The following is a 17,680-nucleotide window of genomic DNA, read 5'->3' as shown; positions in this document are numbered from 1 at the left end:
AATGTGTCTTCCTGGAGGTAAAGGGTGCCTGTATTCACCTGCTATGTAGGTCTGATTAAAAACCTCCCACTATATTGAGGTCGTAGATGAGAGAAACATAATTAGATTTCTTTTTTAAACAAAAAATATAAGAACATGCAGATCGTTTCTGTCTATAATTACTTGTCCTTGGGTATGGCCCAAGGGGGGTTAGATGTACTACCTAACTAATGAGTCAAGTATTAGGACGGGTTTGACTGACCCATACCAGCTCCAAGATTCAGATCTTTTAGGTGCAGAATATCAACTAAGCCACTTGTTTTCATCTAGGCCTGTAGCAAACATACCCCAGATCAGTTTGGTCACACTCACCTGTTGGTTAAATGATAACGTGAGGCCTGTCATTTCAGCTAATGGAAGCCAGTATGTTGACTTGGATAGGGGAGATTACTCACGCCTGGTTTGGATATTGGTCAGAAATCTTTTCATATGCAGAACAGTACACCATATCCTCCTTTGTGCATCACAGTATTCTGTTGTGCAGAACAACAACATGGCTTTGTGACTTTTTATAATGGGGATAGTATGTTTTATATTGGTTGAATATCTCTGATACAACACTACTGTAAGGTATCCTGGTAGCTGCCAAATGATTTGGTAGCCCATAGCATAGCATCAAATGAGGGCTGGTAAAAGGATAGCAAGATGCATTGTTTTGCATGTTCATTGCCAAATTAAAGTAAAACTAAAAACTTAAACTACATTTCTGTGTCAAGTACAAGAACTCTATGAACAGTTAACTAGCATTTTTATTTACTTAGTGTAACTAACCACAACATTTATTATTATATATGAAGATACAATTGTGTCTTCTTGGATTCAGTATTCTGCCTGAATGGACTCTGACCTGTCCATATGCAGGAGGATTCCCCTTGTCACGTTACTTAAGTGCATTTAAACACGCCAGCTCGGCGTCTATTTACTAAACTGAAACTAAACTGTTTCAGTTTAGTTTCAGTTTAGTAAACCGTTAAACCGTTCTGTACTAGGAACTGTCACACCAAGACTCGCTCTGCAAGGAGAAGGATGAGTGTTAAACTTGGCTTCAATTGCCACCAAGTCTATTAGCGTGGTAAGGATATCTCCACATGCTAACTATGAACTAGCGATTTACCTTAATAGATTGAACTTGGTGTTGCTGACCCAACCCTAATTCCCCCAAAGGTCGAACCCCTTCCATCACACGTACAGTGTGCGTGTTGGCCCGGTGTGTTCATTTAAAGCCCATAACCTCAGTCCTTCCCTGTTGGGTTGCGGCGATCTGTAATTCCATCCCGGTGACCTCGGCGTTGACTCCGCTGTCATTCCACAGGAGCCGTTTACTCCTCTCCTCTAGTCCAGGAGATGCTCTTTCCACCACTACACTCGGAAAGTTTATTTGGGTTCACGCGGCTAGTGTGGTTGGCTGGAAGCTAATGTGACTGATGTTCCATTCTCCCTGTGACTCTAATGAGCTTAACCTTTCAAACCTGATACACTTTGCATACGGGCTGGTGTTCCCTCTTCCCACACAGGCAGGGCTGCCCTTATAATGTCCAACGAGATAATGAGTTGTCACAATAGCCGTTCTAACATTTTGATGCTCTTTGGGCAAGGATTATATAGCGTCATCATGCAATTTACAGGCAAAAGGAAATTCGTAGGCATGTGCCAGGAATAGTCAATGTGCTGACAGAAATGTCCATCTATTTAATTGAGTTATGTTGGTCTGGTGTGAATTACATTTAAATGCTTGACCAACTGGCATTTGACTGGCCGGGGGCATCAGAATGCTGGTTTGTATAGAGATTGTCAATTTGATGATGTTTAATAAATGCACATATTGTGTGATTTGGTCACTGCATAAATAATAATTAAAATATAATTTATTTAGTGTATATATTTTGTCAACATTATGCATTAAGATCCATCAGTGGCAGGTTCAAAACGTTGTATCCATATTCATAATTTTGGTCCAATATAATGTTTTTAGGTCAGTGGTTGGATCTCTTTAAAGTTGATTTCCTTGCTGCGTTCAACATGTATATCCAACTAGTGCTCACATTGCTGCCGGTTGTGTTGAAGTCTGAAGTGTAAAGGGAGTGAACTGTCAGACAGAATACCACAGGGCATCCTGGTCCATCAATTGAAATGTACTGTACATCAGTGTATTCTGCTGCTTACACTAATGCTTTCCCTGCCTCCGTGACCCACTTACAACATCTGTCTCTTTCGTAGATTCACACTGTGTCTGTCAGCAGAAACACTCTAAACTCAAAATCCTCACTCTAATTGAGTGCGTTGAACAACAAACCTCTGAAGACATTGCAGTAGGCCTATACTTAATGTCAATAAGATCTTCATGTATGTCTCTGTATATGGGGGATATAATCTTTTTAATGGTTCAGTTTTGGATGCCAATTCAATTTAGGCTAGTTCTTATCTCTTATCGCAGGAAATTGGCTTGCTAGATGGTTGTAACAGATTTGAAGATGATGTAACCTAGTTAGCATCATTATGAATGAAATTATTGAATCAGAGTAGGTTGGAGGTTGAGTCATATGAGCTTAGACTCTTGGTTTGGTAGTCTGGCTTATTTATTATAGACAATAATAGTAGTGAAACAAACAATCATCTGTTGGTTGGGTTTATACATCGTTTTCATATGTACGGTTCCTTCCCTTGGGAGATTCATTTTCAGCGGTGCTATGGATGGTTGCTAATCCTTATGAGATGAGCCTTTTATTTGTTATGGCTTCACTTTGATGCATTAAAATTGGCTTCTGTTCTTGGCCTGGTTTTGAATTAGATGGCGTTTGTCCTAATTCTCCCATCAACAATGGAAAACTGCTGTGTGAAGGGCAACGTAATCTTATTTGCTAGTTTGTAGCGTTGCACTCTTGAAACCACCCAACCACGTCATTCTTATAGGGGACAGCCCCAGCATGAGCTCATCCCACTATATCTGAGGACTGGTTAGGATTCACATTTCTAGTCATGATGGATTTGAGGTTCCCATAACAAAAGTGAGAGCTTGCTATGGGATCAACATTCCGACGCGTATGAAGTCAATGTGATGTCAATCTTATTATGGAACCAGTTTTAATTACATGGCTACAGATCCTTTTCGGTTCAGTCAATACCAATCAATGCAAATAAGCACTGTGTTGTCACAATACAACACCGTAGTTAAGTGAGTAGTTTACCCACAAATTCCCATGTCAATTGTTGCTCATAATACATCCAAAAACGAGACATTTGTTCTGCGTAATACATCCCTTTGCCTCACACTTGCACACAAATGCATGCTAACTTACCTAACAGATATCTTGAGGAAGTCAACACCCCTGTTGCATACATTGTACCTTCCTGTCACTTTAAGGAATAACACAACCTAAAGTGTTTCTCTTTGCGTAGCTAAACTCGTTTTCAGTTTACTCTACTACGTAACGTGACTTAAACATGAGGTATGGACACGTGTTTTTAAGAGTTTAAAAGTCTAAAAGTTTTAAGTGACACTTGACTGTCAACAAGTTAGTGAAAACCCTCGAAGCAACTTTGAGTACTCTCTGTGCAAAATATTATCATCTAAGTGGTTAAGTTAGGTATGAGGGACAAGATTGTTATGTACTCGGTTAGATCAGATTTTTGATTAGGGTTAGGATGTGGGTAGCATGGCCAGCACGAAAGTCTAATAGCTTGGCATGTTTTTTCCGGCACCAGCGCCTCTGACGACAACAAACCTCTTCTCCAATACTGCGCAAAAGTCGAAGCCTGTTGATTTTAAAGGCAGCGTTACATCTGGCGACTATGATGGATTTAATTTCGGCTATGTCTGTTTTTAAAATCTATTTCTGTGAAACTCTATTTTTGTAAACTTGAATTCGCTTTCCAACTCGTGACACTTTGCCACGGGAGGAAGTAGAGCAGAACGGAGTCTCTTATCACCCTGAGAGGCCATTGAAACCAGAGCCCAGGTGTTTAATCAGACCAAATGAGCTGGGTTGAGAACCACTGTTATTTTGCTTCCATTACAATTCTTTCTCGTCTTTTTTTTGTAGATAATCACACTTGTCTCGCCTGCCATACTTTGGGATCCAGGGGCTTAAATCATAAATGACAAGGTATGTGAAGTATTAACGTATAACGATGCTCCTTATCCACCTCATTGACAAACACACATGGAAGCCTGTCAGCTTTCTTTCATATTTTGATGAATACATTTTTTTTCAATTGTGGCAAATCAAAGTCCAAGGTGGTCATACTGTGATCGATCAAGCGGCAGCGGGGTGCTGATGGGTGTCGACGTGGGCAGATCTGGTTGGGTGGGTGCTGCAGTGTGTGTGTGTCTCTGGCCTCCAGGTAAACGGGGTGTGACGCTCCTGTTGTTTCTTGTCAGCAAGACGACTGTTTTGAATTCAATCTTTTTTTAATGCCACAACACAAAAAATCATTTTGTCAGCAAGAAGACTGTTTTGGATTGAACATATTTTAATGCCACAACTCTTTTATGAGACTTTTTTTATTTATTATTTTTAAAGCCCTGGATTGTGAGCGCAACTATTTAACAACTCTCGGATATTGGATAGCGGAAGGTAAGGGGATACTGTTTCATGAGATTCATGAGAAATTTTAACAATGATTAAAAAGAGATCATTCATGCAGACAGACAGATAGACATTACGTGAGCAAGAGGCCTGGCCCTTACTTGCTCATTAATGACATGCATCTAAATAAATTACCTGGAAGTGGCTTTGACTATAGGCATCCGATTAGTTTGACTATATGCCCTTTCTCCTCTCTGACAACCACCCTGTAGGCATGAGTCTCAAGCAACCTCAACTAAAGAAGTTCTGCTTTAACGCTGTAGGACTGCTGAAGCCGGGATTACTCAAACACTGAATGACCCTTCACCATTTCCTTGTTGACAAGGATAGAAAAACACTAGCCCATTATAGAGATTCTTCTCCTTCTCGTCATAACCGAGTGTTTGCCAAGGAAACCTTTGTTGAACCTGAGCGAAACCTTACCTGCTCGGGTTCCTGTGGTGTTTCCACGTGGGTTCTTTCAACATGGCCCGGGTACAAGGCCCAGTGTTCAAGTCTGTTGTCACGTCTGCTCTGCATTGGAAATGTGTATTTGTTTACCTGCTTTGAATGACACATTGTATTTTCAAGTTACAATATGTGACAACCACAGAGTATTTGTTTAGAACTGGTTGAATTAACTTTTAGAAGCTTGCCATATTGTAGTGTTATTTGCTTTATCATTTAATACATTTGGGAGCCATTTTTGGAATGACTGATTTGGGAGAATATGATGCAGTAATGCAGTGCTTCTGAACTGGTGGGTCAGGGCATACGCCAAACATTAGTCTTTAGGAGGAAGACCATGACTTTGCTAACTTTCTTTGCTATAGTTTCAATGTCAGTTCATGTTTCAATGGCCGACTGTTTAGTTGGATTTAGTTTGTTGCAGCTTTTCGTTGGCTGCATGTTTTTGACAGTACATGAAGGCATTGTAGATTACTGCACAATTGGTAAATACTTTCAATGTTTTTGGCTCCTGACTCGGTGACTAATATGCGTGGCCTGAGGCTAGGCCGGTGGAGAACCACTGACGTTATGTGCTGCATATTTTTGGATCTGTGTGTCAAAAGAAAATGCTAAGCTGGCAGTGAAGAATAATCAGACACAAATGTTGTTTATCACAAACATTAAACAGTGGCTTTAAAGATGTCATTGGGCTCTTCTCTGTGGGGCGCCGGGCCATTCCCTGAGTGCTCCCAGATTACCTGTCCACATTGTTCCGCTCCACACATCCTCCTGGAATGGCCGCCTTCGGAAAGGTCCCCTCTGGTAACCGATTAACCAGACTTACCCTCAACTCCCCCCCCCACTGAGAGCACTGGGAGTCGTCTGGGTCGTTTGAAACTTTTCTTTCAATCAGGAAGCTGCCTCTGCACCCTTTGTGAGCGCAGTTCCTTGCAGAGTAAATGGTTGCCTCCGGATTTCTAAAGGTACAGAAAGAAGGAGCACGGCCCCGAGCTCCCCCTTAGCAGGCCAGAGACGCTCTCTCTCCCTGCATGGACTTTATTCTCTCCATGCGTTTCTTTTTCAGCTGATGCAGTCAAATGGAAGTCTCACCCTGGGGTTTTTCCTCCCCGATCGTACGGATTTAAAATTGCAACCATGTCTCCACATAGAGCGTCCATCAGTGCGTACTTCTGTGTATATTTGAGCTGTACAGATGGAATGCGTATACTTATGAAGCCAGGGTGTTCGAGAGAGCCGTATACCATTGTCCCCTATTATTGCCCCTCGCGATGGATATCGGTTGCATTTAGTTGTTGGCTGCTCTCGAGGGGTGTGAGCTGGGAAGAGGGGGACATTCACACCGCACTCATGCTAAGGACTGCAACGAGCACTCAGCCTAGTTGAGCCGGGAGTCATGTGACTCGGTGACTGCAATGAACTTGGAGTTCACTGCAGTGAACTCCCGAGGTTCACTGCAGTGAAGCCGAACCTGAAGACACAGCGAGGACTCAGCAAATACCGGAGCCTTGTACTTTTTTATTGCTTTTCTTCCACGCTGCTTGAGGCACACAAAAGTTGGACGATGGTAGTGGTTGTATTTTAAATTAATCTGCGCACACTGCCGTGTGCAAAGACAACAAACCCCCTCCCTCCCTAAGAAAAGTGAAAAGCCCTTAATCAGCAATGCCTTCATCCATCACTGAACTCATGTTGTCTGGCGGCAACATTTCGTGTCGGGGTTAAACACTTGAATCATTTTGTTCTATGCAGCTTTGGTTAAACATGGCATTAGTGGATTGTTACTCTGTAGACAAGACGGTCAGCAGTGATACACGGGTCCGGTGGACTCGATACTCTGACCCGGCTGTAACCGACCCCCGGACACTGAGAGCGGGCCTTGTCGCGTGTCTCCGCTTCGCTCTCTTTTTTCGTTGTGCCAGAGTCCCAATAATTACACTGGACTGAATTTCACCATTTGCAGAGTGCCGGTTCCGGTGTTTTGTTCGGATGTTGCGGTGGAAGAAGCGTCTCATATTCAGATTACTGTTTTAAGAGGAGTGCTTTTGTATTGCACATACAAAAACCAGTCCAGGGGCAAGACACTTTTACAACCTAATTATTATTAGACTAAAACACAACTGTCTATATTTGGCATTGTGGTTTATAGTGACTTTATATTGTTTTCCTGCCTGTTTTATAGGCCATCCCTTCCCCAATGCCTTTCCTCTCTGCCGTGCGTGGGAGTACCCGTGATGCTAAACAGACAAGCCCTCCTGGTCTGCTCAGGCTCAGTGAGTTTGATAGAGGATGGCTTACTCTGGTGAGCTCCTGCTCCGCGGTAACACTAGCACTACCCAGCCTCCTGTGGACTCCTCCTGGGCCTCACAGGGGAAGTCGGGGCCTAAAGTCTCGGTAAAAACAATGAACTGAAACCCTGATATGCTATAACCTGTACACAGCCCACATCCACACCTACACCTCTATTGAAATAAACTTTCTGTGAAACCGTGGGTGGGTGAGGGGAAACATATTTTCGATGGTTGTGTACTGATGCACATGCGTTTGTACTACTGCTTTGGCTAGTGTTTCCCGTTCTGAGCTCTACCTAGGACGGCCATCTGCTTTTGCTTAGGCAAACGTCATCCTGTCCGACTATGGAATGGAACAGGCGTTGAATCACGGAAGAGGGGCTAGGTCAGGCTCTGCTCCTCAAGATGAAGAGCAGGAGGGGCTTTGACAGCTACGGGGTAGACTGTAGGTAACATGGTGGAGGTCAGGATGTGACGTTTTGCTTTGGCTTCCTCCCTCGGTGAGATGTGGTTCTGAAACAAGAAGCCGATGTCATCAGTTGATGGTGGCGGTGGCGGTCGTCATGATGAAACGCGACATTTTGCCCAGACAACAAGACGCTGTACACGGATGTTGATAAACAGTATTTTACAGACCGTACGATCAGCGCGAGTAAGACCGTCTTACAGTAAGATCAGAGAGAGTAGGACCGCCTTACAGTAAAATCAGAGAGAGTAAGACCGCCTTACAGTAAGATCAGAGAGAGTAGGACCGCCTTACAGTAAAATCAGAGAGAGTAAGACCGCCTTACAGTAAAATCAGAGAGAGTAAGACCGCCTTACAGTAAAATCAGAGGGAGACCACCTTACAGTAAGCTTGGAGAGAGAGACCATCTTACAGTAAGATCAGTGAGTGAGACCGCCTTACAGTAAGATCAGAGAGAGAGACCGCCTTACCATAAGATCAGAGAGAGACCGCCTTACCATAAGATCAGAGAGAGACCGCCTTACCATAAGATCAGAGAGAGACAACCTTACATTAAGATCAGAGAGAGATCGCCTTACAGTAAGATCAGAGAGTGAGACCACCTTACAGTAAGATCAGAGAGAGACCGCCTTACCATAAGATCAGAGAGAGACCCCCTTACCATAAGATCAGAGAGAGACAGCCTTACAGTAAGATCAGTGAGTGAGACCACCTTACAGTAAGATCAGAGAGGGATCGCCTTACAGTAAGATCAGAGAGTGAGACCACCTTACAGTAAGCTCAGAGAGAGACCGTCCTACAGTAAAATCTGAGTAAGACAATCTTACAGTAATATCAGAGCGAGTGGGACCCCCTTAGTTCACCAGTGCATTCAGCTATGCTGGTTTGATCTGGGCAGTTTTGGAGTCTAATTCATCTCATATTCCGACCACTCGTGAAATGAAATGCTTCATTTCTTCACATGAGGCATTCATACGATAAATATTATGACAGTGATGATAGTCTTCTTGAATTGCAAAACTGTGTGTGTCCTTGCGCGTGCTGGGTCCATGTTTAATGTGGGTTGCAGAAATGGAATAGAGGCAATTGCATGTTTGCATAAGATTAATTCCAGGCATACCGGGAGTCAAGCAAACAGGAAGTCCATTCAGCGCTGGCGCTTCATTTGAATCCACCCGTCCCATTCGCGTCACGCTGTGAAGAATAGGGCTCGTTATGTCGCCTCAGGACGGTGATGAGGACCGCCGCGACATCATACTCACAAGTCAATGAGTCTGTTGTTCTGTAAAACAAATGTACCGCTCTGACAGTCTGGTATAAACGTATTGTGGTTCTCCTATGCAAACTATTGACTCTACTCTCATTATAAGTCAGACTCAACGTCCTGGCATGCCGCGTGTTCCTTTGTTTGCGTGCGGCGTTCGTTCCTTTTTATGAAGGTTAATAAACGCCCCTTATCAGCCGCCGGAACACTCCCAGGGGATTCCTGGCTCCTCTGTAACCTCCAAGCTGCATTCCTATTATGCCTTTTTCCTGAGTGCTGCGTGTGAAAATAGTTTGGGAATTATTCATCAGGGTAATTATGGTATGCCCGTCTCCGGGGAGACGCAGGCTGAAGTCACACTGAGTTTAGTATGCGTCGTCGGGACTCGGGAGGAAATGCAAATAATTGGCTCCGCAATGGGACCGGCCTCTTTCAGGGACATGCTGTGCTGTATCTCTGTTATCGATATCGGGAGGGTATCCGATCTGATGCGTGCGGTACCGCGGGTTTTACGTCCGGGCCGTTCCCGCCCCTGCCAGTGAGGAACTGGGAAAGGATGCGTTTAACAAAAAAAAAACGGAGGGAGAGAGAATGTGTGCTTGTCCCGGGGATCAGATTACCAGCCCTCATTTCAGGATCTGCTCTAAGAAAACAATCACGGTTTTGTTTCCCCTGTCACGTAAGACCATTCAGGCGGAGGAACACCGCTGGGAACCCAACCCGCAGAGGAGAACTGGAACAGCAGGTTCCACTTTTTCCTCTCCGACCGCCGCCGCTCCCGGGTCTCAGGGTCGTCTTTCTACCCATCGCCGCGGTCTGCCCCCCCCCCCCCCCACCCCACCCCACCCTTTTCCCTCCCAGAGATCCCCCTGAATGTTTTAACCTGAGGTTGGAGGTGGACATGTGTAGTCACATGTGTCACCACGCTGGTGGTCACAGACCAGTACAACACGCCCAGTTCTCACAGTCCATAGAAAGTGTTCTTGTTCTATTCTTTTTTTTCCTGTTTGTTATTGAGGAGCCTCCTCCCCCCCACTGTGTCTGTTGTGGGTCACCTGTGTAGTGTGGAGCTACGGCGTGCTAGCCCACAGCGCTTTGGAAGCAGCAAGGCTCCTGCTGCGCCGCCGCCGCCGCCGCTGGAATGCGAGCGTGGCAATTAGCTCGTAGCTCGTAGCTCACCACTGAGACACGTTGGCCTTTAACAGCTCCTCCGCAGCAGATACCGCCGCTTGTTAGACCGTATAGCATGTAAGTTGGCCCTCCGTACTTTTGTTTTACGTGTCTCTTTTTAAAATGATCGTTTCACGGATCATTGTGTTCTCATTGTTTGCCAGATTGAATGTGTTTGGAACTGTGATTCCTGGTTATGCGATAAAACGGAGGTGTCGGTTGTTTAACAGTTCCTATTTTAAATTCGTAAACCTTGTTATTCACTTCATTTAAAATTACAACCCATACTAGGCTTTTTTTTTTTGATTGAAGAGACCTATTACACGCAATAATATTACAGTGGCAGAGACATTGTGGAGAAAAATGTGACAATGACACCACACAGGTTAGTCTACTGTAGGAATGAGACCGCACATTGTGATGTATCATTGTCATCGTGAAGGGCATGATGTAGCTCTGTTATAGCTCTATTGTAATGCTTTGTCCTGGTGTAGGCTACTTCTATATTGGCCTGGGACCAGATCTAGTTCTTGCTTAATCCCCAATTAAAACAATTGCATTGTGATGTGTCTGTTAGGGAGCTAATGTAGCCTATGCATTCATGGGCAAATAGTTGATGCATGATGTGAAACAGTGTCCATGGAATCAGGTTATAACAACACAATGGAAGTGGATTTCTTAATACACACCCATAACATGACCACTGAAAGTTCAAGTGTCTCTCGCCGGTGAATTTCTAGTGCTGTGATAAATCCTATTACGTAGCAGCTACAGCTTCTGTCTGATAAAGTGCATGTTTTGCAGGGCACATGTTTACTAGTCTAGTTATAAAATTGTACCGCAGTCAGTTTTAGGTCAAGTTCTGGAACTTGTCTTTTACTTATTGTTTACTTTTCCACATTTGACAGATGCCTCCTCGACTAAGATTAATTATTCTCTAATCTCTTAATCTCATTTGAAGGTGTGATTTTTGTTTTTTAGTTAGTCCCTGGTTATTTCTGGTCCCTTGCCTGCTTTTGAGGAAGCAGTCTTTCTCCCTCCTCTTCCTAAACGCACAGTGCCAACAGGTCAGCTCAGTCCCAGATGGCCACGGTGAACTCAACCGCTTTAGGAAAATCCATTTACAGCACTCCTAATTGCCATTTTATATATATATATATATATATATATATATATATATAAAATTAGTCTCATATTCTCTCTCTCTCTCACGCATTAAAAACGAGAAGCATGCATGTGCTGATATCCGTTGGAGGGAGTTATTCTTGGAATTGTTAATTACTAAAACAAACCAATCCGTTTCAAAGAAGTCTTTGTTTCTGCTGCCGTCCTTGGTTTGGGTGGATTTCTGTGTAAGTTCTTGCATAGACATTTAAAAACAAGTCATTCCCCTTCTGCCGTGATTCACCATCACGAGCGGGTGCATCACGAGGAGGACCGTGCGCGTGTCGTGGTGGAAAGACTGTGGCCCGTCTGGTTTGTCCGGATCCCTTCTGTGTTCAAGATGCCCACATGACCTACGAGGGATATCTACCCGTTTCATCCGCAGTACCTGTTTGTGAGGCTGACTCTGTCTCCGCAGCAGAGCAGCTCGGCCCCTCAGCGACCTGGACGTTGGAGCCCCTCGGCGCTCTTGTTTGTCCCTGGTGCCGGATGGCGTGGGCCACCGTCTCTTTAGCAACAAGCCAAGAGGCATTTGGTTCAGGAGGGGGGACTGTGTTGACCCAGAAAGATGTTTTTTCCTTCCTTCCCCCCCCCCACCCACCCCTTCTGGCTCTTGACTGAGAGAGGCTGGTGGAGATCTGTGGGACCACTGCCTTATGGTCCATTTCATTCACTGTGGTGGTGGAGAATAAAGCGCGCCCTCATCATCGCTGCCAGTCTGGGGGGGTGGTGGGGGTAGGGGGGCACTGGTAGCCCAGCCGGAGTCTCAGAGCCCTCTGTGGGTCTCTATGCCACCCCCCCCCTCCACCAGCCCCAGCTTTACAACCATAAGTGTAAATCTGTCCCCTGCGCTAACGGCTACAAACACTGGGATCGGACTAAGTAGAGCTTCACGCTAACGTGAACACACACACACACACACACACACACACACACACACACACACACACACACACACACACACACACACACACACACACACACACACACACACACACACACACACACACACACACCAATGAGATGGCTGTGGGAAAAATCTATCCGTATTTTGTACAGCCTCACACTTCTTTAGGTCATGTTTTCTGCATGCCTTTGCGTGATGTGTGCCACTGGTTGAAGCCGGTGCAGTGGTGGTGCTCTGAATAAATCATCTATCACATGACTCTTCCAGAGCCCCCCCGTCAGACTATCCCCCCCCCCCCCACCCTAGATCATGACGACATTCTGAAGTACAATTTTTTTTTTTGTGTGTGTGTGTGACACACCTGCCTACTGCCTCGCAAGAACCCTTTAGAAACGACTTTGTGTACTTCCGAAATATATACATATAACTACTCGAAATATGAATTATTTCACTACTTTCTTGGTGTTTCTTTCTGGTCTATGCAGCGCCCTCTGCAGACGGGCGGAGCTCTCCTCAGGCAGAGCGATGGTTGGCAGCGAGCCCCCCCCTCCCTCCCTCCCTCCCTCCCTCCCATGCCCCCCCCCCCCCCCCCCCCTTTAGACGCCCCCACTCGACGGCGGAGGGTTTTATGTACGCGCCCGTCAGCCATACAGTGGATGAAAGAGGATTTCTTGTGGGACTAAAGTATTTGATTTAATGGCGCATGATCACGGGGAAGACACACTGGGAGCATTCAGCGAGCGTCTCAATGAGACGAGGAGGGTTCACGGCTTTTATAGTCGCACTGTAGGAACAAACACAGAGTGATCAGAGGCGCACACACACACTCACCACAAGGGCTTCTCACGGTCAGAACCGGGAGGCTGGTTTATCGACGGTACACATCTTGGCTACTTTGGGCGATGAAAGTGCGATCGAACGCGACACCTTTCAATTTGGAGAGAGGCAGAGGGCTTCCTCTAGGTGCAAGGAGAGTTGACACAAAGTGTAACTTGGAAAACAGCCGTGATGCAACGTCACCGCAGTGCCGTGGTACGGTACGTTTCGCTTTCAGCTCGGCTGTGTGGATGTTTCTGGCTGGCGTTTAAAAACTTTCAGACGTGTTGGAAACTCCCCGGACCAGCAAGTAAATGTTGGGTAATGAACCTAATATAAACAGCCTCTCAACACAATACATGAAGGCATGGCGTTGGACTATTTAACGATGTGTCCTGCTCCAAAACATTGCCAGAATACACCTTAACGTAATATCAAATGTATTTGTAAGGTGTCTGAAAATTTACTTTGATTTGATTTACAAAGCGATTTTTGATTAGCATAGTGTGTGTGTGTGTGTGTGTGTGTGTGTGTGTGCATGTGTGTGTGTGCGCGTGTGCGTGCGCACATCCACTCGCCTCAAACCAAGGTTATTACACACCATTGATGCTACTTGAACACAACCTCGCCATATGTAGTGATGGCATAACAATCTAGGACATACTAAACTTCTGCGGCGATGGTGTGACGGTGGAGTGGTTTTATCCAAAAAAAAATCTAGTTTCCTGCAGCGGAAATGTGAGGTGTGATTTCTGTTGTGTTATGCAGACGAGAGACGGCATTTAGACACGGTTTCACACAGACAGTGACAGACGCACTCTGACACTGCATATCACACATGGACCCTGGCTTCCAGCTCGTGACAGTGTGGCTAAGGACTAACACAACGCATGGCACTTGTTTCGTACACACAGACCACAGAGCTGAAGAGAAAATCTATAAACGAGTCCCAGAGACAGAGGCGAAGGTGTGTGACGGGGAGACGACGGCCCACTTCCTCCTCATGCTCGGAAGAACAAAGCAGCTGTTGACGGGAGCACATTCCCTGCTGTGCCGTGGACTCTCATAATCTATTAACCTACACTGACCTGTGGGGACGGGCACGCACGCACGCACGCACGCACGCACGAGCGCGGTCACTGCGTCCTTTTCTTGAACAAAGTGAACCAACAAACGTCTGAATGTAAAACAGAACCGGCTCACAGGCCCCTTCTTTAATCCAGGGACGGCGACTGCCGCCTTGCCCAGGATGGAGGTGAAATCCCCTCTGCGCTCTGTCATCCACAAGGTGACTCTATGTTTGGGATAGCGTCACTCCCAGGCCGGGTTTTTACAGCAGTGACTCACTCAAAGACGTGTGTGTGTGTGTGTGTGGGGAGGTTCAGGCCTGGGAACGGTCCACAGCTGCCCTCTTACTCACCGCGCGCCACCGCACCGCGCCACCGCACTGACCAGCACACAGCCACAGCAGAGGCCTGTGTGTCGGGATGAAGGAGTAACGTCACTGGGTTAGTGATAGTTAGTGTCACTGAGGTCTAGGACTTTATTAATGAGACGGGGCACGTTAGGGTACTTGACATACAAGACACTTGGCTTGTTAGGGTACTTGATGTTAGGGTACTTGACATGTAACACACTTGGCTTGTTAGGGTACTTGACGTGAGGGTACTTGACATACAGGACACTTGGCTTGTTAGGGTACTTGATGTGAGGGTACTTGACATACAGGACACTTGGCTTGTTAGGGTACTTGATGTGAGGGTACTTGACATACAAGACACTTGGCATGTTAGGGTACTTGAAATGGTAGGGTGCTTGACATTCAGGACACCTTTCATGTGAGACTACTTGACGTTGGGGTACTTGACATTCAGGACACTTGGCATGTTAGGAAACTTGACATAGAATAGAAGGGCCCTTTATTGTCACTGGTTACAAGAACAGCGAAATTAGCCATCGACCAGTCCGTACATGTGCACACAACAACACAAAAACACAGAACATACATACAATATGACAAGTGGGGTACTTGACATACGGGTCACTTGGCATGTTAGGAAACTCGGCATGTTAGGAGACTTGGCATGTTGGGGTACTTGCAATGCAAGACACTAGGCATTTTAGGACACTTGGCATAGTATTAGGGTACCTTGAATGTGCGGGCACTTGACATGTCCGGTGACTTGACATGTAGGACACTTGTTACTTTATGACACTTGGCGTGTCGGTCCGGGTACTTGACATGTTGGGGACTTAGCAGGCTGCTTCTATAATTGAAATGTGAAAAACAACACCTGCTGCTCAGGGATGGATGAGGGATGGACGGATGAATAAATGAGCGGCGCGGTGTCGGTTCCAGGCGTCTGGTTTTCAGCTTACTGGTCACCTTTAATTTATATGTAAATTTGAAACCCCTTCGCGTGCACGAGACACAATGCAAGGGTGCATACGTGATGTGTGCCCATTTTTCCTTGTTTCCTTGTATATAAATGCTAATGACGACGATGATGATAATCTCATGTTCTTGTATGTATTCCCCGGTGTCATCCACCATTTTAATACAGGCGGGCCATGCTGTTTCTCTTTCAACCCAATGTATCCACAGTCTACTGAGCATACTGTTGTGAGCACGCTTTTGTCCATATTTTTTTTTATTTATTCATTCTTTTCGGTGGAGAAGACGAGGATACATTTTGTCATGTATCTGAATCCCGGGACATCGTAATCCCCCAGGATTCATCAAGGCACGTTCTGTTGTTTCTCTTGATTTATCTAGCATCTAAACAACAAGTCGTTCTGTTCATTTACATTCCGGGCATTTTAGCAGACGCTTTTATCCAAGGCGACTTACAACGGCTAGTACACACATTGACACAACGACAGTGGGGTCAACCGCGCAAGGCGACAGCCAGCTCGTCGGGAGCAGTCGGGGCGAGGCGTCTCGCTCAGGGACACCTCGACACTCTGGCTAGGAGGAGCCGGGGATCGGACTAGCAACCTCCCGGTTACAAGTCCACCTGCTCTACCTCCCTGAGCTTAGCCGACCCCGACCTGTTCACCGACCCCCACCGACGACATGACCGTCCCCTGACTATCTATGTCATCTTTTCCCCAGGTGGTCCCCGGTGCTCTGCCCCCCCTGACGTCGTCTCCGTGCCCCCCCGCCCTCCCCCCTCCCCCCCCGCCCCGCGTCCCAGGATGTCCAAGCGGAACCTGTTTGTCCGCCTGGTGCCATGCCGATGCCTGCGCGGCGAGGAGGAGCCCGTCACCTCGCTGGACTACTCCCACTGCAGCCTGGAGACGGTGCCCAAGGAGATCTTCGGCTTCGAGAAGAGCCTGCAGGAACTCCACCTCGACGCCAACCAGATCGAGGAGCTGCCCAAAGTGAGGCCCGGACACACACACACACACACGCATGCCGACGACTCAGACACACACGTCCCCCACACAGAAACAGACACACACAGATACCCTACATTGGACCCTACAACCAGCTCTAGGAGCTGCCCAAAGTGAGGCCCGGACACACACACACACACACACGCATGCCGACGACTCAGACACACACGTCCCCCACACAGAAACAGACACACACAGATACCCTACATTGGACCCTACAACCAGCTCTAGGAGCTGCCCAAAGTGAGGCGTGGACATGCACACGCGCACACACAAACACACAACTCAAACACACAAACACACCCACGCACACACCCCCGCACAGATACACACAGAGATCCCCTACATTGTACAGTGTACATTACAGGGTGCTCAGGGTGCTGGACACCCACACCGGGACCACAATGAGGACAGTCAGAAACGGAGACTGATTAATCAAAGTCGCATCTCGTTGACTGGGGGTAGGCCCTCTGCCCCTGACCTTTGCCCTGACCATTGCTCTGTGGTAACGTGACAGAAGGCTTTGTGTCCTGGATTGTACCAATCCTGGGAAATGACCAGGGAAATGGGTTTGTGTCGGATTAGATTTGTTTCTCTTACTGTAAATATATTTCTGAGTTCAAACCTCGATGACCGCTGTCCTGCTGTCATCGGGACAGCAGGACTGCATCACAACAGCATCACAACAGCAAGTAACTTGCAAAAAAAGAACCATAGATTCCCTGTTTGATGACTGAGCGGTTCTCTGTGTACGTCCGGTGTCTCTCCCTGTCTCTAACTATACATCTTGTCCTCGCTGTGTTTTCTTTCTCCCCCTCTCATAGCAACTGTTCAACTGCCAGTTGCTGCAGCGGCTGAGCATGCCAGATAATGACGTGACGGTGTTGCCGTCGGCCATCGCTAACCTCATCAATCTCAGGGAGCTAGACGTCAGCAAAAACAGTAAGCAGGGGGCCAGGGGGGTGGGGAGACAAAGCCCAAAGTGGAAGTTCAAGTTTAAGTTCAATCCTCCCGCTGTTATTGTTTAGAATACAGGGTTTCCTCAAGGAAGAGCAGAGTTTGTTATATTTGCATTTGGTTTGTGTTACTATGCAACTAAAACCTAGGACGTCCCACAAAGAAAATGGTTGT

At 46.4% G+C, this 17,680-nt stretch overlaps 1 protein-coding gene across 3 annotated transcripts in view; it reads left to right on the top strand.

Moving 5' to 3' along the window:
- The window catches only part of erbin (erbb2 interacting protein), a 41,331-nt gene that overhangs the window by 1,641 nt on the left and 22,010 nt on the right, over positions 1-17,680 (top strand). For 2 of the 3 annotated variants that reach the window (XM_084486753.1, XM_084486751.1), the window contains exons 2-4: positions 4,080-4,142; positions 16,266-16,534; positions 17,374-17,491. In XM_084486753.1, coding sequence (XP_084342879.1) covers positions 16,349-16,534; positions 17,374-17,491 — 304 coding nt within the window. In that variant the 5' untranslated portion in view covers positions 4,080-4,142; positions 16,266-16,348. The remainder of the gene's footprint in view (positions 1-4,079; positions 4,143-16,265; positions 16,535-17,373; positions 17,492-17,680) is intronic. The other variant, XM_084486752.1, reaches the window with a different exon arrangement.

The sequence above is a fragment of the Micromesistius poutassou genome (assembly GCF_964030765.1).
Source record: "Micromesistius poutassou genome assembly, chromosome: 22".
Taxonomy (NCBI): Eukaryota; Metazoa; Chordata; class Actinopteri; order Gadiformes; family Gadidae; genus Micromesistius; species Micromesistius poutassou.
This window is presented reverse-complemented; position numbering and strand designations above follow the sequence as displayed.